The following is a 27,047-nucleotide window of genomic DNA, read 5'->3' as shown; positions in this document are numbered from 1 at the left end:
TGTTCCTGGGCAAAGTCACCTCTCTGACTCTCACATTGTGTGACTTTCTGTTACGGTATAAAGGTATTGTACGTCCTTTTCATAGAGACATAGAACCCAGGCGATGGTGATGTCACCGTCTGCCCTGACCTAAAAGGCCTTATTGGGCCACGTCGCCTCTGCACGTCCGTCGCTCCGTTGTTATGGTGATTCATACAGGAAAGGATTGTTCAGGGCCTTCAGGGTCACATGGGTCACGTGGAACAGCCAGTGTGCTCAAAGGAAGTGGAGGCTACTGTCTAGGGAGAAAAAAACGCCATTACGCGATAACTCCTTATCTGAAACAAGTGTTACTCTTCTAAGTGTTTGTGTGTTTGTGTGTGTGTGTGTGTGTGTGTCTGTGTCAACCCCTGTCCTCTAGAACAATCACTTTACCTTTGTGGCCAGTTGGTTTATTTGAGTGTTTCCATGAATCATGAGACTTGACTGTATTATGTAGATGTGTATAACCTGATAGGAGATTAAGACATTGGGGAAACCAACTCTCATAAAACACTGACTCACCAAATACATATGATATTTGTCACTTAAAAATATATCTATTTGTCGGTCTCCACTAAAATGTATCTTCATGTGTTGGAGGCAGGGGAGAATGCACGCTTCTGGATCTGAATGATGGACATACTTAATTGTGACAGACCGCATTAGAAAAGACGACATTAGATGAAATGACTTGTACATAAAAAATTTAAAAAAAAACTCAAATTGAATCATCCATTTGACGTGACATGTCCTTTAATGAAAAGTTATTAAATGTTGTGACATTCAGGGAAGACTGGGGATGAGTCCCCCCCCCTCCCCCCCCCCCCCCCCCCAAGCCATGTGACACAGATCATGTTCTGTGATAATTAGTTTGTGGTTTGCCTGCTTCGACACTGCTCTGTTTGACTAGTGCAAATTGACTGGTTTTGCATACATTTGCATAATTCAGTATGACACTGGCAGTGAGGGTAGGAGTGTTTACAGAGACGGGGGCACGCTCGCGCGCGCGGGGGGGGGGGGGGGGGGGGGGGGTGTTTGCGTAGCGCTGAGACGCATAGACGCTGTGTCATAACAACAACACATTATTGATCTATTATCTATTCACACACAGCACACTAGTGTTTGCACACCTCTGAGATAAATACATAAACATGATATTAGATGATTAGATTATTGAGGGGTAAGCAAGAAGGGGGGTGGGGGGGGGGGAGTACTCACCGTAGGAGGTTCAGTACACTGTGTGTTCAGGTTCAGGGCCGTGTCGCGGCGTCATCCACACAGCGTTTGCTCAAGGATGCCTGCGCTCAACAAAAGGAAATGCATTTGTCAGCTGAAGCGTACTGTGAGACTCTGGCCGCGACTCATTCAGGCAAGAAGTCCGAAAATCTATTTAGCTGTGGTGTAGCTAACAGCAGAGTGTCCCAGCTCTCTGACAGAAGAGGAGATTGTGTGTGTGTGTGTGTGTGTGTGTGTGTGTGTGTGTGTGTGTGTGTGTGACAGGAGCAGAGAGTGTTCCGCAGTGTGCCCTCTTAGGTAATAGAACATCATATTTCTCCACGTCATGGTGCCCTGTATCCATGCCATGTGATGCTCTCCACAGTGACATACTGTATAGTCCTTGGGCAACATCCTCCTCTTGGTATTCATGTTTAGAACAGTGTATTATTTATGTGTTTGTGTGTGTGTGTGTGTGTGTGTGTGTGTGTGTGTGTGTGTGTGTATAAAGCCTATGTTTATCTCTCTCTCTCTCTTCACAGATCTCCTCACTATGCCTGCCCAGAGGTCATCAGGGTAAGTGCTCACCCTCTCTCTCTCTCTGTCTCTCTCGTATATAATAGCAGAGGAACCAGCCTTGTGCCTTCCGATGGAACACTTTAGAGTACTCTACTCTCATCTCTGTATTCAGTGAGCCATCTCTCTGGTTCCGGCCCCTGGGGCGCTGGCTCTCTGCCATGTGCTATGTTGTCATTTCAAGTTGTCAGATGACTGTTGTGGGCTCATCCAGACACTTCTTTTTTTCAGTCATGTTTCCATTCTTGGGTTTTCTTTGGCTGGCTCGGGGCTAGCATTAGCATTTAGCCATACCAGTAGACATGAATGGGTCATTGATGACTTTCTGACATTGTGTTTTCGGTCTGTCTTTCTTCATATCCATCTCTCTCTCTCTCTCTCTCTCTCTCTTTCTCTCTCAGGGAGAGAAGTACGACGGGAGGAGAGCAGACGTGTGGAGCTGCGGGGTCATCCTCTTTGCACTGTTAGTGGTGAGTGACAGCTGCTGTTAACCTTGTGACGATCCCTGACGTTCGCTGACATCCCGGGCGCCCTTCCTCTCTCCTCTCTGACCTCACAGGACTCAAACAAACAGAATATTAATAAACCCAGCACGTTGTCACCGTACATATTTTTAAGTCCTCGCCTTATTTGTCATATACATATACAGTAGAGTATAAACCAGAATAGAAGTCATTCAAAGTTAGAGATGTTAATTTGTGTGTGTGACGTTAGCTAGGACCGTACGGTACCTGCATGTGACACCCGGTCACAGGGTGGAGTACATCACCACCGTCACAGTGACATCGCTCGCCGCCACAGGAATGCCACAGGAAGTGAGTCGCATTAATTCTCCTTTTTTTTAAAGTCCCTCTGCTGATAGCGGAGGTACGGTCGCAGGCCAGGCCAAGTCTGCTCTCTGATTGTTCGACACAACCTGCTCTACTCCCGCCATGAAACAGCACTGAACTTTAACAGACGTATCTGTCTTCACATTGCAGCTGTGGAGAGCTGTTTGAAACAAAACTGCTCACCTGGCCACGTGTTTGAGGGAAGAGTGGTTTCACCTGCCGATCTTTTCAATTGCAATGTAGTTAGCCTCCCCTGTATGGCAGCAACTGAAGTTAACATGACTGGCTGCTACAGTATATAGTGTGGAGGTTGATGCTTAGGCCACCGAGAGATGGTGTTAATCCACTTTGTGACCACTCTAGTCCAACAGAGACAGGGCATCAGTCTAGCAGTAGGACCAGACTCCTCTCCAGGCTGGTACAGTAGCCTGTATTATCAGATCACCATGGGAGGCTGGTGGAGGTAGAAATCGGAGGACCGTCTTATTGTAATGCATGGAATGGAATGAGGAATGGTACGAAACACGTGTGTTAGGGTTAGGACAGCCTACGATATGTAATGCCTCACGTAATACTCTCTGAACGCGTCCCACACCATGTCTCTGTTAGATGATAGATAGATAGATTGTTAGATAGGTACTTTATTGATCCCCGAGGGGAAATTAAGGCGCTGCAGCAGCTCACATCACAAACAACAACAACAAAATAAAGTGAGGTGTCTTTATCAAGGTTTTAGTCTCCATTACATCTCTACTACTGGATCTGCACCTTGCTATCCAACAGCTGAGCCCCATCAGTGTCTTTGTTCTTTTGATCTCCTGGGCTGGGTTCATTCACGTCTTTGTTTCCATATGCACACACGCGCACACACACACACACACACTCTCTCTCTCTCTTTCTCTCTCTTTCTCACACACACACACACACACACACACGCACACACTCACACACACACACACACACACTCACACACACACACACACACACTCATTTGTCAGAGGGTCTGTCAGCAACATTGAGATGAGACATTGACAAAGTGAGAAGGTAGAGAACAAAGCAAATGATAAGCAAGCTGTGTTTGTTAGTGTGTGTGTGAGTGCTTGTGCGTGCATGTGTGTGCGTGCGTGTGTGAGTGTGTGCGTGTGTGAGTGCGTGAGTGTGTGTGTGTGCGTGTGTGTGTGTATATATTTATGTGTGATTAAGAGGGAGGGTAGAGCATAGTCACCATGTTAAAGATAAATCTATCTTCCTCCGCTATGGGATTCATTCCATTCTAGCGACCATCCATCCTCTCGCCTTGATGAAGGCTTCTGGAAACAGGAAGAAAATAAAAGGAAGAAAATAAAAGGAAGAAAATAGAAAATAGAAAGCTACAAACCCCAGCTTTACAAGAGGAAGGAATACTCTAGGCCTGATTCACAAAACATTTGTAGCTGTTTTTCCAATAGAAATTGAAAAATAGGAGAAAGATGAAAAAGGATAGATGAAAAAAAAACAGGTGCAAATTGTGTCTTCGTGAACGTATCTTTCTTTGTGAGGTAAATCTGCCTTGTCAGGAGTAAAGCCCATGTCTCTCCTCTGCTCACAGTAATAACATGGAGTGTTCCCCTTTTGTCCTGTGGCATATCTCCCAGAGGACACCTGACAGGCAATTTACATCCCCACAAAAGGATGTCAGAGTCCCATTGTGATGTCAATGTCGTAATACAGTTGTTTATACTGTACCCATGTCTAAGAGATCTGATTTCAGATTATTTTTCCCGTATCGTCACGTGACTTCATAACTCAGATGCACGCACACACTTTTGGTGAGGTACCCACCCATTGTTGATGTAAAGTCTTCCCATAACACAACATAAGAATGGATAGTTAATAACAGCAGCATACAGGTATTGTGGTTCCAGCATGCTGCTATCACAGTTCCAGTTCAAGCTAAAGCAATGCTATCTAGTGTCCTTGCCACTCTGCCCTAGGGTTTCTTCTCATTGGGGAAGTTTTCCTTGCCTTGCTTTTTGGGGGTCTACGGTTGGGTGTTAGTTCACATTGTTTATATATTGTTTCATACGTTATACTGTTTGTGTTGTCCATGCGGGAAAGCACGTTGGAATAATTGTAAAAACGTGCTATACAAATCGGTGGAGGCCATCGGAGGTAGAAACTGGAGGACGGGCTCATTGAAATACATAAAACGGAATGAGGAATGGTATCAAATACACGTTTGATACCATTTTTCCTCATTCCATTCCATGCATTACAATAAGCCCTTTCTGATTTGGTTATGGTTAACCCCTCCTCTGCTCCCCAGGGGGCCCTGCCGTTCGACGATGACAACCTGAGGAACCTTCTAGAGAAGGTCAAGCTGGGGGTATTCCACATGCCCCACTTCATCCCCCCCGACTGCCAGGCTCTGCTGAAGGGCATGATCGAGGTGGACGCCACTAAGAGACTAACGGTACCTCCACACACACACACACACACACACACACACACACACACACACACACACACACATACACACACACACACAAACACTTATAGGTGCTAAACCAATCTTTCTTACCACTTCCTTTAGCTGTACCTACTGCCTGAAGCTCCCACACACAGTGTGATTAAAGCAGATATCTGCCGCCTTGAATCCGGACCAGGGGACCGTCTCTCTCTTTCTCTCTCTCTCTCTCTCTCCCTCCCTCCCTCTCCCTCCATCCTACTGAGGCCAGTCAGGGTCTAGACATTGACAGCCTCCATGATAATCCTGTTCAGTCTGCCTGGAGACATCACCAACCCAGACGGCAGCGCCAAAAACCTCTGACAGTGATTCACGCAGCTTATAAGATTACCTCATAACATGAGCATTATGTGTGCTGTCATAGAGAACATTATTACTCACTCCTGGCTCCTTAGGTGTCTCCAACTAAGATGCTGTTCCTTTCTACCTTATCTCTTCACTGATATCAATGGCAATTGATTAATATCCATGTTATTCTGCATTACATCTGATGCTATTTTGAAGCTCTATTGAACCTATTTGATCCTTTGAGATTCCAGAATAAGATGCTGGATTGAATGGTTTCCCTATTTCAGTCTCCCTATTATACTTACCTGCTTCAGTTATCTAACCAGCCTGAGGTTTACAGAGAGAATGTTTGAATGGAAACGTATTAAAGAGTCTTAAGGCTGATTTTTGCTTTGCAATCTGTGTCGCTCGACAAAACGGCTTCAGCGAAAGTTCAGGAGGTGCGCGACACCCCTCGGTGATACTCAAAAGTGTCGACTGGACGTTATCGACAGTTGCCGGCAATGTCGATCGATGAAGCATAAATGAACCCTTACAGAAACAAAGTAAAAAAAGTGTAAAAGTTAATAAAACTAGAGGCCTTAGTCAACTCCTAACCGCCTTTAGTTGACTGTCATTCCATCACAGTCATCTTGTCACTGTTCACTTCTACCTCCTCCTGAACTCTTTAATGACTGATCCAACTGCCTTGGCCCTGAAGTGCATTGTATTGGTTGCATGTTGTTCATGCATCCCATAATAGCCTCTGTCCCTCCTAGATCTGTTCTAGAATATTCTGTTACTTTATTTCTAGCCATGTGTTTATGTCAATATGATGAGTTTTCCACGTATGTCTCTACAGTTGGAGCAGATCCAGAAGCACAATTGGTACATGTGAGTATAGCTCTCTTCTCCTCTCTCTCTCTCTCACTCTCTCTCTCTCTCTCTCCCTCCATCCCTCTCTCCCTCCCTCTCCCTCCTTCCCTCCCTCTCTCTCAGAGCATGTGTGTTGTACTGTATTCATTTGCATATGCCAAAATATCGATAAAATATTTCACTTACCAAGGCTCAACTCTGACAAGGGGAATAAAGGCATCCAAATGCAAAATAATCCCACGCTTTTATTCAAAGAGCGCAAGCATATCCATTAGAGCAGAGAGGTGTGTTTGTCGCTACGCTCCACTCAGAGCACCTTAACGTCACAACACCACATTCTTAGCTTTAATGGACCTCTGGGCCGTAATGGATTTGTCCTTACAATCAACGATTTGTGTCATATACTTGAAAAGTGCCTTCAATCTCGTCCTCGTAATGTGTGTTGTTCCAATTCAGCTACCATGTACTGTACTTCCCTGTGCTGTAGCCCATTGTGATTTTTAGCATATCTATTAGCATATCTATTAGCATACTAATGTGAATTTCACATACCATATAGCATTAGCATTAGCATATTCATTCCCCATTGCTGTTAGCGTTTCAGTACACTTTCCAATTAGCATTGCAGCAATTCCAGTTAGCAAATTTTGCATTGAGCTGTTGTTTTCTCATTAATTCTGGCTGTGTTCCCTGTCAGAGCTGGGAAGAATGAGCCCGAGCCCGAGCAGCCCGTTCCCAGGAAGGTGGCAATCCGGACACTTCCATCAGCCGAGGAGATTGACCCTGACGTGCTGGAAAGCATGCACTCTCTGGGCTGCTTCAGAGACAAGGCCAAACTCACCAAAGATCTGCTCTCTGACGAGTGAGTAGAGGAGAGGGAGGAGGGAGGGAGGGAGAGTAGAGGAGAGGGAGGAGGGAGGGAGGGAGAGGAAGAGGGAGAGACAGAGGGAAGGTGATGAATGCCTTGTTTGTTTATGACAGAGCATCTTACAGTTCTACGGTATTTTACTGGCTGAATGTGATGTTTATCCTGTCTATGAGTTTTGGTTCACGATTGCCTTCTCTTTCCAGCGACAACCAGGAGAAGATGATCTACTTCCTGCTTCTCGACCGCAAGGAGAGATACCCCAGCCAGGAGGACCAGAACCTCCCCCTGCGCAGCGAGATAGGTAGGCTAGACTAACCTCCCCCAACACAGTGAGATAAATAGGCTAGTCCAACCTCCCCCTGCACAGTGAGATAGGTAGGCTAGTCCAACCTCTCCCCGTACTGTGAGATAGGTAGGCTAGTCCAACCTCCCCCCGTACTGTGAGATAGGTAGGCTAGTCCAACCTCCCCCCGCACTGTGAGATAGGCTAGTCCAAACTACCCTGATAAGATCCTGTCACACCATTGGTTGGTTGGTTGCTGACTAGTTCCGTTTTCCTCTCCCATTGACCCCTGACCCCTGCTCAGCGGACCCGCCCAGGAAGCGTGTGGACTCTCCGATGCTGACCCGTCACGGGAAGAGGAGACCAGAGAGGAAGTCCATGGAGGTGCTGAGTGTGACTGATGGAGGCTCTCCTGTACCCGTACGACGAGCCCTAGACATGGCCAACCATGGACAGAGGTAGGGGCTATACACACACACACACACACACACACACACACACACACACACACACACACGCACACAAAGATGCAGACTCGCGCTTACAGTATACAGATGTGCACACACACAAAACATGGCACATCACCAGAGCTGAAAGTGTGAGGACTTACTCTGAGAACTTCTTAAGTATAATTTTAAAGTACAGCATTACAGATAGTCCATTTTAGACTTACTGATTAACAAAACTGCAGGACCTCAGCTTAATCTCAGTGGTCTATGGTCCCCACCCTTTGTTTAATACCATGCATGTAGCCCACTACACACACACACACACACACACACACATGCACGCAGCGACACACAGACACACACACATGCCTGCACACACAAACACACATGCCCACACGCACACACACACGCACACACACGCACACACACACACACACGCACACACACTGTCTCGGGATTTGCCCGACAGTGGGGTGCCTGCGTATTACAGTACATTATGACACCCAGCTGGATATCAGTGTTTATTAGTGAAAGCTGCCGTGCATGTCCCTAGCAATCCTCCAATCTCCAACTTCATTAAGCTGCAGAGGGAGGGCATTAGCACGGAGGGGACCGCCACACAACTATCACAGCTGAAAAGTTTACCATTAACAGCCAAGGCACCAGAAGAAGTGTACAGAGGCTTTACTGGATGGGATTAGAAACAAATATACTACATATGTTTTTTTTCAGAGACGATTACTCTGAACATGGCCCCTTGAATGGGCCTCATCCTCTGGTTCACTTGTACGGACTTGGTTGGAAGTCTCTGCATCATTCGTTTTATCTCTCAAGTGGATGAGTCATGTTCTCTTCCGCTTCTTTATCCGAGACTCACGAAGACTATTCATTGTTAACCAGTTAGAATATCAAATGTGTTTGTCTGTAGCAAATTGTCTGTAGCAAATGACTGGTGTGAGGACCGCTGTATGCGGTAATTGAGGAAAGCGTATGCTTTCAGAGAGGGGTTTGTCCCTTTATGTGATGGTGTCTGTCTCTCTGTCTGTCTTTGTAGTAAGTCTGTTTTCAGTAAAAGCTTGGATATCACAAACGCTAACTGCAGCAAAGAAGAAAGGTATTTGTAATTTCTGTCTGTTTCTCTGTCTTGCCACAGTTAAGGTGCAGTGGGGCTTTTCCTATGAACCATGTCTTCAGTCTATAGTTCATTGTCCATGCCTTGACAAATTCTCTAATAATCTATTTCTTAATAGTTCAAATCCTTCTTCAAACCCTTTTTCAAAACCATCACAGGAGGTTCTCATAGCTGTCTGGTTAATCTGGTAGAGAACCAATATTGTTAATCTGGTAGGGAACCGTGTTGTTAATCTGATAGAGAGCCATGCTAGATGCAGGCCCTGGTGTCATTCTGTAGCAGATAGCTGTAAACTAGGCCACCGCCACCCCGACCAGACTGAACCGGAGGAGAAAGAGAGGAAATAGAGAGACTACTCTCTGCCTCTGTGCACATCAAAAGCATCGCATCCTCCCTCTCTTGCCCCCTTTTCCCTTTGAAGTCTCAGTTCCAGCGTCCCAGGGCAGATCCACATTTTTAGGTCAATGTCCTTATATCCTTGTTTTGTCTCCCTCCTCCTCCTCCTCCTCTTCTTTCCTCCCTCACCCCCGTCGCCTGTGTGTGTGTGTGTGTGTGTGTGTGTGTGTGTGTGTTTTGTTTGTTTGCACACCCGGGTAGAAGAGGTTATCTCATCATTTGCGACGGTTCCAATCTTCTTCTCTAAGCTGTTCACGCCTGACCTTGTATCGAGGAACACACTTTATAGGGGCTTTCATGGCCCGCATGGAGATTAGCATAAATTAATTGGAGGGAATGCAGATGGAACGCTTTGCCGGAACGAAGAGCAAACAGGGATGGAAACAAGGCATTCACACACACTGAATAGTCTTTTATCTCAGTCATTATCTAATTAGGGAGATACCGTACACACACACACCGTTTTTCTCAATCTAGTCCCCCTCCAAACACACACACACACACACACACACACACACACACACACACACACACACACACACACACACACACTCGAGCTTCTCACCAGCCTGCAAACAACAACAAACAATTTTCAATTAGGGCCTTCAAAGGCTACCTGCTTCAGGCACCTGATTGTGTGTGTGATACGTGTCAACAATAACGTGTTGCATCTGCATACAGCAGGTTATATATGCAGGTTTTATATGCAGGTTTTATATGCAGGTTGTATATGCAGGTTGTATATGCAGGTTGTATATGCAGGTTGTAAATGCAGGTTTTAAATGCAGGTTTTAGATACAGGTTTTAAATGCAGGTTTTAGATACAGGTTGTATATGCAGGTTTTAGATACAGGTTGTATATGCAGGTTTTAGATACAGGTTGTATATGCAGGTTTTAGATACAGGTTGTATATGTAGGTTTTAGATACAGGTTGTATATGCAGGTTTTAGATACAGGTTGTATATGTAGGTTTTAGATACAGGTTGTATATGCAGGTTTTAGATACAGGTTGTATATGCAGGTTTTGGAGAGCTTGACATTGTGTGGAGGATTCTCGCCTCACCCATACACGTGTTTAGACCAAACCACAAATCACACATTACAACTGGGATGCATTTAGGAACCTGGAAATGAGAGAAACCCGTCTGGTGTGGCCTTTACAACAATATATGGCAGAATAGCAGACATGACACCATGAGAGACACTTAAGCCTCATTCCCATAGATAATGGTGCCCATGTTTTTCTCCCCTCTGTGGAGTTTTTCCTTGGCATGCTTTTTGGGGGTCTATGGTTCGGTGTTAGTTCCTATTGTTTGTATTGTATCTATTGTTTAGTATTGTTCTTGTTGTGAAGCACTTTGAGACAATTGTCTTTGTTAAAAGCGCAATACAAATACATTTGATTGATAATGGTAAATGACCAGGACATGCCTCTGTGTAAACAGGGTTTTTGGGGAAAGCCCCCCTGCATCTTACCTCTGTGGCCTTGACATGTAGATCTGACTGTTTGTCCTCCTCATAGTTTTCTTCTTTTATCCAGTTATTGTTCTGTATAGTTTGTGGTGCTTTTCTACATGACCTACTGCAGGGGAGGCCGGTGGAGGTAGAAATCGGAGGACAGGCTCATCCAAACACACGTGTTTGATACCATTCCCTGCATTACAATGAGTTCGCAGAAGAGGCACGATACTCTCTCAATGTAAAAATGGATTCGATTAAAAACATGTTCTACCGACATATATATTCAATATTTGTTCAATATAAGGCAGCACCTACTCTCTCGTTGTTTGAGGACGAAACCCTCCGCTACTATTCATTACAATGAGCAGACTCCAATTTGTACATCCACCAGCCTCCCCTGATCTGCAGTCTCCCCTCCTTCGCCCTGCAGTCTGTTAGAATGGCAGTAGCTAGCGTGAGGTTCAACAGTGCTTTGTTGAATTAGATCTCCTAGGACCGTGCTGGCTTGTAGTCTTTGTTTCTTAACCTGCTGCTTCAGCCTCTAATCTTCCACCTCCCAACAAAGATATCTGAACTCTTCCCTTGGTAACAAGTGTAGCAAAATTGAGTTTGGGTAAAATGATCGTAGAGAAAATATGCTGTGTTTGACTGTCCGCTATTTTACGGAATTAAAGCGGAATTTTACCCTGTAATCCAGTGGATTTGTTGTTTTCATTAGTCAACAGTAAACATATTCACCAAAAAATCTCTGAGTCAATATGCAGAATCTCGCTTTGAATGTCCTGATCAGTCCTGTTGTTCCAAATTGCCCATTTGAGTCATTCCCCTCTCCCTCCCCCACAAGGTCCTTCTGTTGAACAGCGCCAGAGCCGGCGCCTGCTGCTCTCTGGGAGTCACTGGTGTAGTACAGCAGGGTCGGAATGCAACAACTCTCCTTTGACGTATTTTAACGCGGTAAAATGAGACTTTTCTAGGAAATAAACACAGGACTCGCGTTTCGATAGCTATGATAGAGCTGCACGCGAAATGATGATAGTTCGAGACGGTATGAAAATGAAAATGGATTTCGGGTAAACTTCCCCTTTAATGATGAATGAATTATTTTTTTCAATCAATGGTTTATGTAAATAGGGTAACACTCATTTCAGTTAAAATATATGATTGATCAGTGCATCATGTCATTTCATGCGTACGCGTGCCTGTGTGTACTTTGCAGCATATTTAACGATGATTTACTATTTCAATTTTCTTTCAACAAAGAGCCAAATCGTCTATGGGCAATTAAATCCTAAAAGCGTGTTAGGCCTCAGTGGCCCTATGTGATGTAAGATGTAAGATGGAAGGATGGGGGGGGGGGGGGGGGGGTGTGGATGGAGAGGGGCGCCACCGGAGGAGGGACAGGAGAACGGGAAGGAAGAAAGAGAGAGATATGAAAAGTTAATGAATTGTAAATGAAAAATGGAAAAGCGCCTCATCTAGAGAAGAAAAGAGATCTGCTCCTGATGGTTTTGGCAGAGTGTGTCTGTGTGCATGCGTGCATGCATGCCTGCCTGCGTGTGTGCGCGTGCATGCTTGCGGTAACGCTGACATGTTTTGAAGTATGTTGATTTTAACCCCTGATGTTTTCCGTGTCTCGTAGACAGATTACACCCAAATCTAGTATTACAAATGAACATCCTGTAGACCCAATCTTTCACCTCCATAGCTACTGTGACCATGGACAACATAGACAAGAGAAAAACTGAGAGGGAGGGAGGGAGGGAGGGAGAGAGAGTGAGGGAGGGAGGGAGAATGAGTCAGGGAGAGCGAGAGCAATCGAAGGACAGAGAGAAATGTGTTTAATAAAAGGGCTCCAGAAACCCCAGTGGACATTCTCTGGCGGCCAGTGAAGAAATAACCCTGAGTCCAGTAGAGAGATCCATCCTCATCTGAGTCATCCTCCTCTACTACTTAGCCTGGCTGTGATTGAATCTGCTGCAGCCTTCTCTCTGGGCACGTTAACACAGCTGCCGGCTGATACAGTACAGTAGATCAACTCTTCAGTCACATTCACATGTGTTTAGGACTGTAGGTCAGCCTAGAATACTCTCCTGCGTTCTCCCCGTGTATTGATCTATGTCTCTGTTCCCCCCCCGCTGCTGCTTGTCCCCTGCGGTTGTTTAATGTGTGTCCCTATTGGTCTTGGCTACAGTCTGTTCCTTCGTTTTGCACCCGTTGTGTGGTGAGCGGGCATCTATTAACGGTGTGTGTGTGTGTGTGTGTGTGTGTGTCTCTCTGCATGTGTGTGCGTGTGCGTGTGCGTGCGTGCGTGTCTCGTATTGCAGGTCACGGTCCATCAGCGGAGCGTCCTCCAACCTGTCCACCAGCCCACTCAGCAGCCCCAGGGTAAGTGTTTGGTTGTCCCACCCACTGGCCCACGGCCCACAATGCACCTTACCACTGCCAAGCCCTGCTCTGCTGTGCTGCGTATGTCACTGGAATGTACACACTGCTATTCACTCGCTAGAACCATTCATATGGCCTACATAACACAGCTCATACAGAAGTCCAAGTTACTATATGTCAGTTTGTACTGTCACATTCCGTTAATGACCTGTTATGTCATTCATATGACTGTCTTATGTAGGCTGTATGTCACAGGGCTTCGAGTGAAGTGTCATTGGATCCCTCTGAAGTCACATGATCAACTTAAGTACAGATGGGGGGGGAATGATGGGCACTGAAGTGTTTCTAGGAGTACAAGAGAATAGTACTGTACACACACACACACACACACACACACACACACACACACACACACACACACACACACACACACACACACACAGTGAGTAGAACAAGAGACAGAGTAGTGTGATCTTCAGCCTCAGGCCTCAGTTCCTTCCATTGGTCTTAAAATCCTCCCCTCAACAGACCATCATTTCACACATTCAATTCTATACATGTTTACTATAGATGGGTTATGATGTTCAGTTTTCACACTCACAGACGCCCACAGCGTAGAACCAGGAAAGAACCAAGGGACAGGCCTGTCGGCTTCGATTAGAGAATGCTTCAGAAAATGGCGTCGTAAAGACAAAGTAGAAGGTTAAGGCTACAAATCAACTAGCAGCTCCTAGCTATCTTTTTGGCATGTAATTTTTTGTGTCAGCCCATGCATTTTTAACTTGCGCCCTCAGCAAGGATACAAACAAGAGATCGTCAAGTATTCTGCCTTTTCTTGCTAAAGCATGCTGAACCGTAACGCTACGAAGACAAGTTTTACAATCGTAAGATATTTCCACATTCTGGCAGATATCTCAGCAGAAGTTTGGAGAAACTTCCAAAAATGTAACTTCTATTTTTGTTGCTGTTATGACTTATCTAGTGTATGGTTCACATAGGGGTTATGTCAATATAGTTACACACACAGAAACACAAACAAGCAAAGAAACACACACACACACACACACACACACACACAAACAAAAACACAGACACACAGGTCACATTATGTCTCAGAGTAACTTTACTTTACTTTATGGATCACTTCACCCAAAGCAACCTTCATAATGCTTCATAATGCTTCATAATGCTGTTCTAAGAATGACCTAGATTCTCAGTGTCAATACACAACAGTCAGAGACATCAGCGTTCATCATCCTGTCCTCTAACTGGCACCAAGTACCATTGTTCCAGAACTTTTGGTGCAAACATTCTAATTCTAGAACGTACTCTTCTGAATACTAAGGAGTCCTAATAGTGGCCCATTTTAAAGCGTAGGACGGTGACGTGCGCTCGCCACTTTTCCACAATCATAAGCTTGTTTAAACTGTCATGACCTGTCATAACAGTTGCTACGTCATTCATACCACAGCGTTGTGCATGCACTATGGCAGCTCTCCACGAGTGCTGACGCTAAAGCCGTTAGCTTTGAGTGCTTTTCACCTGCTGGCCTGGCTTCATGAATGCTTGTGTAACATTGACAACTCACTGGGTCGCTCCATGGTGCCGCTGACTGCTGATTGGCTGAGTGTTGCTAACGGCATGTTCTTCTTCTCTTTCTTTCTGCACTCTCACTCCTCTCCCTGCCTGTGTGTCACTCCTTCCTTCCTTCCACATTTTATTACATTTCTTTTATTCTATATATATATATATATATATACATATATATGCTGCGTTTTCGTCGCAATGAACCTTTATTTGGGCTGTGGTGCTCTTTTTATCTGTCACCTGGCTTTCGGGCGTGCTCTTTCATCGGTTGACTGCGCTGTCATCCCTAACGGTGCATGCCCAATCGCAGCCTGTCAGGCGGTTCTTTATCCCGCCCCAGTCACCAGACCTCTGTCAGTCACCCAACTGCAGCCCCACCCACTCCCCAGAGCCCCGCCTTAACGGGATGGGGCCCCGCACCCCCAACTCTTACCAACCAAAGATGGGGTCCCCACTCATGCACCCCCGCACACAGACACTCCCTGCCAAGCCCAAGATGTCTGATAGGCCCCTGCAGACCACCCGGTCCAACCCCCTCCCCAATACGACCGGGAGCCCCACCACCCCCACCTCTGAGCCCTCTACCCCCTGCCAGCCCCTGGCCCCCTGCATCCCCAACAGCCCCCGGGTGAGACGCCACCCCCCTCTCACTGTGCCCCCCAAGCTCTCCATCCCTCTCTCCCCGGTGCCGCCCATGTCCCCCCTCCGCCGGCACCACCTCCACCCTGACCACAACGGCAAATCTGTCCCCATCACGCAGGTGACTCCCCACCCCTCCCCTAGGGGGAGCCCTCTACCCACCCCCAAGGGCACACCAGTACACACCCCCAAGGAGAGCCCTGCGGGGACCCCCAGCCCCACGCCGCCCCCCAGCCCCTCCATCGGGGGCCTGCCCTGGAGGACGCGTCTCAACTCCATCAAGAACAGCTTCCTGGGCTCGCCAAGGTTCCATCGCAGGAAAATGCAAGGTACTGAACTTCGGGGGGAATCGGGAGGGGAGAGAGGGGGAGGGAGAGCAAGAGGGGGGGAGGGAGAGATGGGAGGGAAAGATGGGAGGATGAAGAGGGAGAGATGGGAGGGTGAAGGCAAACCTGACCCTTTGATCATATTTACAAGCGTGAAGCAACAGTGCCTAATCCACTTTGTTTCAAATATCTATTGTTGCAATGGCTATAATCTAGGCCATATTAAAGTGAAACGTCCACACAAACAGAGTGCTCTCCTGAGGGAGCTGCTAGCGTTCATCTCCCAGGGTTAAGTGTAATTAGCGGTGGTTCACCTGCTGCTAGCCATATCAGAAGAGAGAGCCGCCTTGGGTGCTTTACAGGGAGATACCATCTCATTAAGGGGGAGTGCAAGGTTGCTTTAGTCTTTAATGAATGTATAGCTTCACCACGGGCATCCTGACTGAACCAGAACATCCCTCTAGATCAATTGGTCTTGGTCATGCAGTGTTCAGGCAATTTCCTAAGTTCTGCTGATGGATGGTGTTTATACTGTATAGGCCGTTTAGGACTTAAATGCTGCAGACAAAAGGAGTAGGACCTGTTTGGAGATGTTGAAGTGTGTTCAGTTGTCGATGGACCTTTTCCCCTTTTAAACTTTGACCTTTGTCCCTGCCTCCCTCCACAGTTCCCACCCAGGAGGACATGTCCAGCCTCACGCCAGATTCCTCCCCAGAGTGAGTACAGAGAAGGGGTCAGGGAAGGCTGGTGGACGTAAAAATCAGAGGACGGGCTCCTTGTAATGCATGGAATGGAACAAGGAATTCCATTCCATACATTACAATGAGCATGTCCTCCGATTTCTACGTCCACCAGCCTCCCCTGTCAAACACATCAGGGATTGTTACACCAGTGTGTGGATACAGGTCTGACCTCTCTTGTCTACTTACTGTACCGTTTCTGATGACCTCATCAAGGTTTCTAGGTGCCCAGAGGCGTCATGCCCATAAGGGGCACAAAGCCACATGCCCCCTCAGATATTTCTTGCTGATGTTAAATGAATTACTGAACTGAATTTTTTAGCCCACGTATGATCAGAATTATTAGACAGTGAGAGTGTAGAGTGACACACCAGCGTCATTTGATTTGAGCTGCACGTCGGCAGGAAGTATATTTGTAAATTAATTAGATTTAGCTATGTAGCCTATTTATTCCCTCTTGATAATTAATACATACAACAAAAACATATTTTTTTCTCTGTAATACTCGCCACCTAGCAAATTGTATGAAGTTGGCTCTAGACAGCTAGCTATTTTGGACATAGAATTAGCTATAATTATGGCCCTAATTATGGGTCTGCAGGAAAAAGCAAGGTTTCAGGTGTTCGGAAAATTCCCGCCTCTAGACCCCCCCCGCGCCCCCGTCCTTCCTCATCTACTTTGCGCCCCTTCATAAAATAATGAGTGCCTAACGTCCCTGGAATCCAGGCATACCACCCCTCATATAGTGTACAACGCTGTCTCCCACTACCACATCACACCACTGCTAGAAGACTCTGTAGGCTCCAGTAGTAGAAGCCTGACTCTGTAGGCTCCAGTAGTAGAAGCCTGACTCTGTAGGCTCCAGTAGTAGAAGCCTGACTCTGTAGGCTCCAGTAGTAGCAGTGATTGGCCTGGGGGCGCCTGCCTGTGTGAACAAGCCCCACAATTATGCAGATTGGTCCACGGAGCCACTACATCCATCTCCCCTTCGCCGTGATTGGGTTATTTTTAGGGAATCGCTCCCATGAATATTTTAGCGGTTTAGTTCCAGTTTGCTTCACAGACACGAACGGAAGCAGTCCCTGTTGTCTTCTTGGAGAGGAAACAGGAACTGAGCAGCAGAGTTTAGCAGATACAGGCCAGGTACTCAGAGGGAAGGGAAGTCACTGCTGTAGGGACCTCAGACTCCACAGGCTGGGTGAGGATGACTGGCTACAGTTGACATGAATTGGTGGATGTGATGGGGTCGGGGGGTGGATGTGGTGGGGGGGGGGGGGGGGGGGGGGGTGGATGGATTCAATTTCATGCTACACTGGGCCCTTAAACCAGGTCGTAACATGCTTGATGTTCAGCTTCTCTCAGAGGTTACATGCTGTATCTCTGTTTAGGACCCTTCCCATGGTCCATGTTGAGATCCATGCTTGCTCAAACTATGTTCATCCTTCCCTTCAAGATGATGTGCCAGTCTTCTCTTCTAAAGATACTGAAGTAACTGCATGTGAATTAGTGAGAGAGTGTGCTAGAACTGTGTGTTCTTATGTAAACCCTCTCCCTTCCTTTTCCTCCCCTCAGACTTGCCAAGAAGTCGTGGTTCGGTAACTTCATCAACCTGGAGAAAGAGGAGCAGATCTTCATCGTGATCAGAGACAAACCTCTGAGCTCCATCAAAGCAGACATCGTCCACGCCTTTCTCTCTGTAAGGACTCTCTGTCTGTCTGTCTCCCCCCTCTGCAACCCTCTCTCCCTCCCTCCCTCTCTCCCTCTCTCTCTCTCTCTCTCTCTCTCTCTGTCTCTCTCTCTGTCTCTCCCCCCCCCCCCCCCCTCTCTCTCTCTATCTCTGTCTGTTTTCATCGTCGTTCACCCTGCATATGAAGCCGGTGGATTTTGTGATTAAAGTAATTTATGCTTGAAAGCTCATGGCCTCCAAACATTGGCCATTTTATCCGAGCCAGCACTTAAACTAACTGCTACGCTCACCAGTTTGGCCTCCAGAGACACTGGATGTATTCTGTGATTTATCTTTCAATTTAGAGAAACTTTTAGTCTACTCTGCCTCCATCTCCCTGTAGCGTTGGAGCCCCCCAGACAAGGTCATGATATGGGGTAATCAGTGAACAGCCGCAGGCCTTGGGAAAACTGCATTTGATATTTGATTGGTGCGCAGCAGTCTGATTACTGTATAGCCTGTCTCTGATTTGTCCTTAATGAGGAAGTGAAGATCTTAGGCTGACCTCGGAAGAAGCCAGACGTTTGAGTGTGTCCTTTAAATTGTCCATGGTGAAGAGAGGATGGCAGAAGATAATCTACCACTTTATCTTTAGTTCTCCTTGAGAGAAGAGATGAGCAATCATTCAAACAACTTTATTGTCCCGGCTGGGTGATTCAGTAACACATTGCTTCTTGTATGTCCAGTACTCAATTATCTGACCTAAAGAGCTCAGCCTGTGTGTCCATGTTTGATTCAGTTCATTTGAAAGGTACCATTGTGCGTGCGTGCGTGCGTGCATGTGTGTGTGTGCATGCGTGGGAGCCTGTGTGTGTGTGTGTGTGTGTGTGTGTGTGTGTGTGTGTGTGTGTGTGTGTGTGTGTGTGTGTGTGTGTGTGTGTGTGCGTGCGTAGCTATAGCTGGGATTCACCACTGTGTTGTATGTGGCCTGTCCTGTCTCCCCAGCTCTGCATAGAGGCTGACTCAGAGCCTGATGTCTCTGTACAGGCCTGTGTGCTGCAGTGAAACAGATCCAATGATGTCTCCTCCCATCTCGTCTCCTGCTCCCCTGTGTGTCAACTGTTTGTCTCGGTCGCCTCGCAAAGTCTCTGTGTAGTAGCTGATTCTCTGTCTTTCTGCTGTATTCTCTCTCTCTCCTCTTCTCTCCCTCTCTCTCTCTCTCTCTCTCTCTCTCTCTCTCTCTCTCTCTTTCTCGTTCTCTGTCTCTCTGTTGTCTTTCTTCTTTCTCTCTCTCTCCCTACTCTCTCCCTTTCTCTCTACTCTCTGTCTCTGTCTTCTCTCTCTCTCTCTCACTCTCTCGCTCTCTCTACTCTCTCCCTTTCTCTCTACTCTCTGTCTCTCTGTTGTCTTCTTTCTCTCTCTCTCTCTCTCTCTCTCTCTCTCTCTTTCTCTCTCTCTCAGATCCCCTCCCTCAGCCACAGTGTGATCTCTCAGACCAGTTTCAGAGCAGAGTACAAGTCCACGGCTGGTCCCACGGTGTTCCAGAAGCCTGTGAAGTTCCAGGTGGACATCACCTACACGGAGAGCACCGCTGCCACCAAGGAGAACGGCATCTACTCTGTCACCTTCACACTGCTCTCAGGTAACAGGGAATGGGGGGGGGGAGGAGGGGGAGAGAGAGAGAGGGAGAGAGAGGAGGAAATAGTGAAGGACAGCAAAAATAGTGGGGATCAAGGGAGAGGGAGAGACTCAGAGAGGGGGGGGGGCAGATAGAAAATGATGTCATCGGGCTCCGAACAATGCCACTACTCGTATTCTAATGTCCCTCTCTGCCTCACGAGGAGGTGGCATTGTTCATTTAATGTCATTTTCAGTCAATGCATAGGACCGGTTCTAATACCCTACCCCCCCCACCCCCCCTCACCCCATTTCTCTCTCTCCCTCTCTGTCTTCCCTCCCCCTTTTTCCCTCTTTCTCCCCCCTTCTCTCTGTTCCTCTCTCTCCCCCCCCCCCTCTCTTCCCCCCCTTGCCCCATTTCCATGTCTCCCTCTGTCTTCCCTCCCCTTTTTCCCCCTCTCTGCCCCCTTCTCTCTCTTCCTCTCCCCCCCCCACCCCCCCTCACCTCATTTCTATCTCTCCCTCTCTGTCTTCCCTCCCCTTTTTCCCCCGCTCTCCCCCCTTCTCTCTGCAGGTCCCAGCCGGCGTTTCAAGCGCGTGGTTGAGACTATTCAGGCACAGCTGATGAGCTCACATGACCAGCCTGGGGTCCAGCCTCAGATCTCTGGTAAGTAGCCCCCCCCCCCTCTCTCCCCCCTCTCCCCACCTACCCTCCCTCCTCTCTCGGCATCCCGGCACCTCACGGCACCTCACAGCCACACCCTCGGCCACGGCTCTACGCACACGCTTCCGGCACACGGCATCTCCACATGCATGACCCAATCATGGCACACGCCTAACACACGGCACACGACACCACATCAGCCACGGTGCCTTCTAGACACGCACTCACAGAGGGGTCGGTCTCTCACTCCTCAGTGGCTGGCCCTAGGGGTTACCTCACTGTCTTACACACACACACACACACACACACACACACACACACACACACACACACACACACACACACACACACACACACACGCCTTCATTGAAGAGTGGAAAGGAAAGGAGGTTCTAGAACGTGCATGACATCGCTGTAACATCAACACCACGACTGATCCAAACTCGACATGCATTTTCACCAAGGGTTGTATTTGGTTAAACATAGGTTGGGAGACAGTGGGTTTAATGTATCTATCTACAGCACCTTTGTTAGAAAATGTGGACCACAACAGTCAGCACCTCAAACCGATGATGTCACAGGGTATTATGGTCTGGCAGGGCTGCCTGTAGGAAGATGAACACGGAGGAATGGAAGAAAACAAAGTCACCTTCTGTCCTTGTTGGTTTATGAGTGTGATCACCTGTTCATGTCGCTGTGGTTATTGACTTGATAAGAGCTCCCTCTGCTGGTAGGACAGGGCACTACAGCTGGAAATAAACATAGGCCTACACACACACATACCCCATGTAGAACAGTGTTTCCCCCATCCATGGTCCTACAGTGTGATCAGGCATTTGTCCTTGACTCATTCTCTAACACCTGACTGAATTAATCAACTAATCAACTCATCATCAAGATCGTGATTGGCTGAATCAGGTGTGTTGGGGCCTGCACACACTGTAGCCTTGCTGGACCAGGATTGGTGACCACTGACGTAGAAGCAACAACATTACTCAACCTCCCAGCTAACACAACTAGCTACGACACTTATGGTGAATTCAATTGCTCCTCGGAAACTCTGAGCTTCCTATCAAGATTTATTAAGGATTCTGAGATAGCTCTGGGTGGGGAAACTCTGAATTCTCAGGTGTACACAAATGTTAATAGTTTAATAGTTTTGAGGAGCAAATGAATGTGGCATTAGCAGCTAGCGCGGTTAGCAGCTAGCACAGTTAGCAGCTAGCACGGTTAGCAGCTGGCACGGTTAGCAGCTAGCACGGTTAGCAGCTAGCACGGTTAGCATGCCCAGCTACAGTAGCCTTCTCACAGATGGGACCTGTTATCAGGCACTGTTATGCACCACTCCAGCTACGTTCACCATCTAGGCTTCAGTAACCAATCCCCCTATACCCCTCTCTCTCTCTCTCTCTCTCTCTCTCTCGCTCTCTCTCTCTCTCTCTCTCTCTCTCTCTCTCTCTTTCTTTCTTTCTTTCTTTCTTTCCTCCACCCGCCAGTCCATACCATCCATGCTTATTGTCATCCACAGCTTGTTCTAACAGCACTTGGCAGCGGCTCACATGAAAGGTCTGAATGACTAGCATGCTGAATGGCATGCAAGAGCACCTGGGTTGGCCCCGAGCCACACATACAGGACACACAGTCGTCTGGCAACCTGGCCGACATCTTGGCCACCAAACCTGCCATCATACAGCAGACTGGCAACCCGGTCGCCATGTTGGCACCAAACCTTCCATCGCAATCACAATTCTAGAACGTATTCCAACTAGAATGTTATTGTCTTTGAACTTGTGGTGCCAACATGGCACCCATTAGACTAGTTCCTGTTTCAAACAGACTGTCAAACTGTATACTGTACATCTGTGGCTCTGGGGGACAGATAGTGTGTGTGTCTCAGTGGAGGCTAGGGGAGATAGAAATCGGAGGACAGGCTCATTATAATACATGGAATGGAATGAGGAATGGTATCAAACGCACATACCATTCCTCATTCCATTCCATGCATTGCAATGAGCCCGTCCTCCGATTTCTACCTCCACCAGCCTCACCCGGTGTGCCTTGTATGGGGACGATACCAATAAAAGCATGTGTTCTGCACCATCACTGACCGGACACTGGTGTCATATAGACTAACCACTAGTCTTTGATGATGATATTTAAAGAGTTACAACTGTTTGTTTGCCCACCAGTGTCTGAGACCAGAGAAACTGCATGTGTAAATGGGTTACGCTGTTCTACTGTGGTTATCGCGGTACTACCAAACACACTCACTTCTCAGAAGTCCAGGCTTGTGGACCGGATGACCCTATCTGTGTGTGTGTGTCTGTGTGAGTGTATGTGTGTATGCGCGCTCATGGGATGGGAGACCTACCTAAATAGCCCCCTCAGACCTCTACTCAGTGTGCAACCCTAGCCAACCTAGAGGTCTGGTCTACATGGATGCATAGAGCCATAGGACACTTTCAAATAACACTGGCCTAGCAGAAAAGGTGGGTAAACCCTAGACATCCTACATGTGAAGTTGAAGAGGTGTGAGGGTAACTCTCTCCTCTGCTCCCAGGAGCCTCACAGCGGTCAGACAAACCCTCCAAGCGTGGTAAGACCCAGGTCACCTGGTTACCTCTCTATCTGACCCACTAAACACACCTGGTACCTCTTTATCTGAACCACTAAACACACCTGGTACCTCTATCTGAACCACTAAACACACCTGGTACCTCTATCTAAACCACTAAACACACCTGGTACCTCTATCTAAACCACTAAACACACCTGGTACCTCTCTATCTGAACCATTAAACACACCTGGTACCTCTATCTGAACCACTAAACACACCTGGTACCTCTATCTGAACCACTAAACACACCTGGTACCTCTATCTAAACCACTAAACACACCTGGTACCTCTTTATCTGAACCACTAAACACACCTGGTACCTCTATCTGAACCACTAAACACACCTGGTACCTCTATCTAAACCACTAAACACACCTGGTACCTCTATCGGAACCACTAAACACACCTGGTACCTCTATCTGAACCACTAAACACACCTGGTACCTCTATCTGAACCACTAAACACACCTGGTACCTCTATCTAAACCACTAAACACACCTGGTACCTCTATCTAAACCACTAAACACACTAGTGAACTGTATGCAAGCAGCCTGCGTCACAGTCACAACACGTGTGTGTGTGTGTGTGTGTGTGTGTGTGTGTGTGTGTGTGTGTGTGTGTGTGTGTGTGTGTGTGTGTGTGTGTGTGTGTGTGTGTGTGTGTGTGTGTGCGTGCGTGCGTGCGTGCGTGCGTGCGCGCGCGCGTGTGTGTGTCTGTGTGTGTGCATACACAGCATGGGTAATGTACAGTATGCCACTGTGTGTGTTGGGGTGTGTGTCCACTCCCCCTTTCTTTCCCTTCCACCGTTGAACTCATTTGACTGAGTTCAAAATGACACCTAAATGTGGCCCAATGGTAAGTTATAGCAATATGTGAGCTCTGCAATGCCAATGTGCAAAGACTTGATTTAAGGGTACAACATGTTTGCTTGCTTATACTGTCTGACAACACAGATGCTAGGACGCTAATTAGCAACGTTGGAGCAAATCTCATTGAGATGTTAAATGTGTGTGTTGTTGCATGTATTCACATGATGTTGTTTGTGAGCACTGGCCAAATAACCTCTGCTGTGTGCAATATGGTGGATAAGGAGGAGAGTTGACTGGAGCTTTGGAAGGCAGGGAGTGATGTGATAATCCTATGGGGAAATATGTTGAAAATGCTTCCTTCCCTTGCTTCATTCCCTTCCCCCCCCTTCTAGTGTTAATCTCTTCCTTCCTTTCCTTTGTTTTCATAGATCAATGATCTGAATACAATAATAATAATTGATTAGTGATCGATCGATTGAAATGGGGGAAAGACTACATTCTAAGGGTGACTCAATAATCTACGGTGGCGTCCTCTCCCCGTAAACCTCTACTTCATTCACACCAGAGGAAAGGAAAGGAAGCCATGTTGGATGATTGAGATACACCCTGCTAGTGGCCCAAGCGCTCAGTCAGCAGACCCTAAACTAAACCCTAAACCCTAAACCCTGAACCCTAAACCCTAAACCCTCGCTCCTTAGTGGTTCTCCTTCCAGAGCTCCCAGTACCCCCTCCCATCACCCCACACACCCCACCCTAGCCAGGTGAAACTGAGACTCCAAAGCCTACGGTTGTTTCTACACAGAAACACATATTATTCTGCATTCTGTTCCAGTACTGTTCTATTCTGATAGTCTCCCTGATGATCCTTTATCACATGCTAACTTCCTTACCTTTCACAATGATCACCCCTCTTGACTAACTTGTATCAACACTAGGTATACTGTCCTACTGTGGCTTGTTTACAAGCAGTCCTTTCCTTGTCCCTTACTTACATGGCTTAAGAGTCTCCTTTTCACCAGCTCCTGTCCTCTCCTCTCCTCCTCCTCATCCCTTCATTGTCACCTCTCCTCTCCCGTGTTAACGCCCATTGCTCATTCGTTGTTTGTTCTCTCTCTTTCTCTCTCTCTCTCTCTCTCTCTCTTTTTTTCTTTTCTTCCTGTTTGTGTTCCTAGGCAGCCCGTTGAGTAACTTCTTTGACGTAATTAAACAGCTTTTTTCAGACGAGAAGAACAGCCAGGCCTCCCACCCCCCTGGCCCCCCCGCCACGCCTAGCCCCCCCACCAAGCATGCCCCCACCAGCAAGCCAAACCAGCCCCCACCCAATGACTCTAAATGCCCCCCAGGCAAAGACAAAACAAAGATGGCCGCCTCCAACAGGACACAGGAACAACCTTAAGGAGGCGTGGTAGCTCTGTGCATGACTAGATAATAACAAGTTATCAGGTCATTCAATCAATACAACACAAAACCCAAGAGTGTTAGAAAGAGAAGAGAGCCTGCTGGCTGTTGCTGCTAGTCAGGAGAATCTCTCTAAAAAGCTCTCTAAATTTTTGACTATTGCCTACTAGAAAACTTTTGTACTGTATAATAATGGAATGAATATTGAGTTTAGAAGTCTATCAGTATTTTACAATAAGTAGCACATGTAGCCATGTCCATCGTTAGCGTGTGTCCCTCTCTCTCTCTCCCCCCCCCCCCCCCCCCAATCCTGGGGGTCTGTCTGGGTGTGTGTCTCCTCTGGTCACATGTGTGTGATGATGGCTTGAATTGTGTCTACCACCAGGGATCATCCAAAAAACCTATTAAAGCCCTCCTACTCCTCCTGCTCTACAAGATGGCTGACCGTGTCCCACATGGCCACTTCTCACCGGGAGTTAGTAAGCCAGAGACCGAGGACAGAGAGACTTCACTGAGACACACTTCACAATGCTACCCCTCATCCCCTCTCCCTCAGCCCCCCCCCCTTCCCCCCCAGCCCCCACCACACCCACACACACCCCCACTAGGGTACCCCCTTCACCTCGTCCTCCTGACCAACACAGAGACCTAGCCGAAGAGTTGAAGAAACGCCTTAAGACAATAATGTCCGTCAAACTTGTACACGCATCCTTTCCTCTCCTGCCTCTCTCCTGCACACACACCCTTTCTCCTGCACACACACACACACACACACACACACACACACACACACACACACACACACACACACACACACGCACGCTGGGGGATGTAATGACTTGCTCACAACGATGGAGGGAAGTAGAACCACTGGCTACTATGATAGTTGGAGAGAAGAGGAGCGGCTTTTAAACCAAGATGGACGTTGGCTGGATTGTAATTCTTTTTAATGTAGTCTTTCTTTGTGAACGACAGGATTTTAACACTTTAGCAGTCTCTGTTGTCATTGCTGTAAATGAAATGGGATCAATGATTTACGATTCCCTGTTGATTGAGTACTTTGGGGGGGGGGGGGTGATTGGGGGGTGGGGGAGGGGGGGGGGGGGGTACACAAATGAATGATCTATTCTGTTGTATAGACTAAATATGTTCCGTATGTACAAATGTGTAGTTGTGACTGATTATGTTTAGCTAAATGAATTGTGTTGCCACATCTTCTTTTCTATTTCAGGACTTGTCTTATCTATATCAATGAAATGTTTCATTTTCTTTTATCTTTTGAAGGATGTGTCATTTCAGGGTTTTCATTTTATGTTTTTTTTTTTTTTTCTTCTTTGTATCATGTTCCTTTGAAGTATCTGCAGGATTCAGAAGACTGTGTATAATTGTGTATATTTTTGTACCTTATTGTATTTTGTCATTTTGTTTTAATTTATTGCGGGTTATTTATATAAATGTGTTTCTTAAATCAGATTATTTAAGGATTTTTCTTTTTTTTTGTCATGTTTAAGTTATTGATCATTCCGAATTCTCGTTTGTTTTCCAGCTTTGATAAAGAAGCTTGTAATATAAGTTTTGGAAAATGATTTTACCGTAATTTAAGAATGTAGACTAGCCTCTTCTGGAGGAACAAGCCCTCCGTTGATAGTTGTTGGTTCCCTCTCTTTGTGTGTGTATGACAACTCAACACTCTCCAACCACCCATCCTGTAAATAC

General features: G+C 47.0%; 1 protein-coding gene across 2 annotated transcripts in view; it reads left to right on the top strand.

The window, feature by feature from the left end:
* Positions 1-25,329, top strand: part of brsk2b (BR serine/threonine kinase 2b) — a gene marked incomplete at both ends in the record, with an annotated part of 82,739 nt that extends 57,410 nt beyond the window's left edge. The window contains 15 exons of one of the 2 annotated variants that reach the window (XM_083690958.1): positions 1,779-1,812; positions 2,214-2,282; positions 4,948-5,094; positions 6,278-6,309; positions 6,989-7,153; positions 7,363-7,460; positions 7,747-7,900; positions 13,206-13,266; positions 15,614-15,821; positions 16,486-16,534; positions 18,131-18,254; positions 19,686-19,866; positions 20,416-20,508; positions 23,066-23,101; positions 25,106-25,329. In XM_083690958.1, the coding sequence (XP_083547084.1) occupies positions 1,779-1,812; positions 2,214-2,282; positions 4,948-5,094; positions 6,278-6,309; positions 6,989-7,153; positions 7,363-7,460; positions 7,747-7,900; positions 13,206-13,266; positions 15,614-15,821; positions 16,486-16,534; positions 18,131-18,254; positions 19,686-19,866; positions 20,416-20,508; positions 23,066-23,101; positions 25,106-25,329 (1,675 nt within the window). Of the gene's footprint in view, positions 1-1,778; positions 1,813-2,213; positions 2,283-4,947; positions 5,095-6,277; positions 6,310-6,988; positions 7,154-7,362; positions 7,461-7,746; positions 7,901-13,205; positions 13,267-15,613; positions 15,822-16,485; positions 16,535-18,130; positions 18,255-19,685; positions 19,867-20,415; positions 20,513-23,065; positions 23,102-25,105 lie in introns of both variants that reach the window. The other variant, XM_083690959.1, reaches the window with a different exon arrangement.
* Between the last annotated feature and the right edge of the window lie 1,718 nt (positions 25,330-27,047).

This window comes from Argentina silus, assembly GCF_951799395.1.
Source record: "Argentina silus genome assembly, chromosome: 19".
Lineage (NCBI taxonomy): Eukaryota > Metazoa > Chordata > Actinopteri > Argentiniformes > Argentinidae > Argentina > Argentina silus.
The sequence above is the reverse complement of the archived record's forward strand: the minus strand, read 5'-3'. Positions and strand labels throughout refer to the sequence as shown.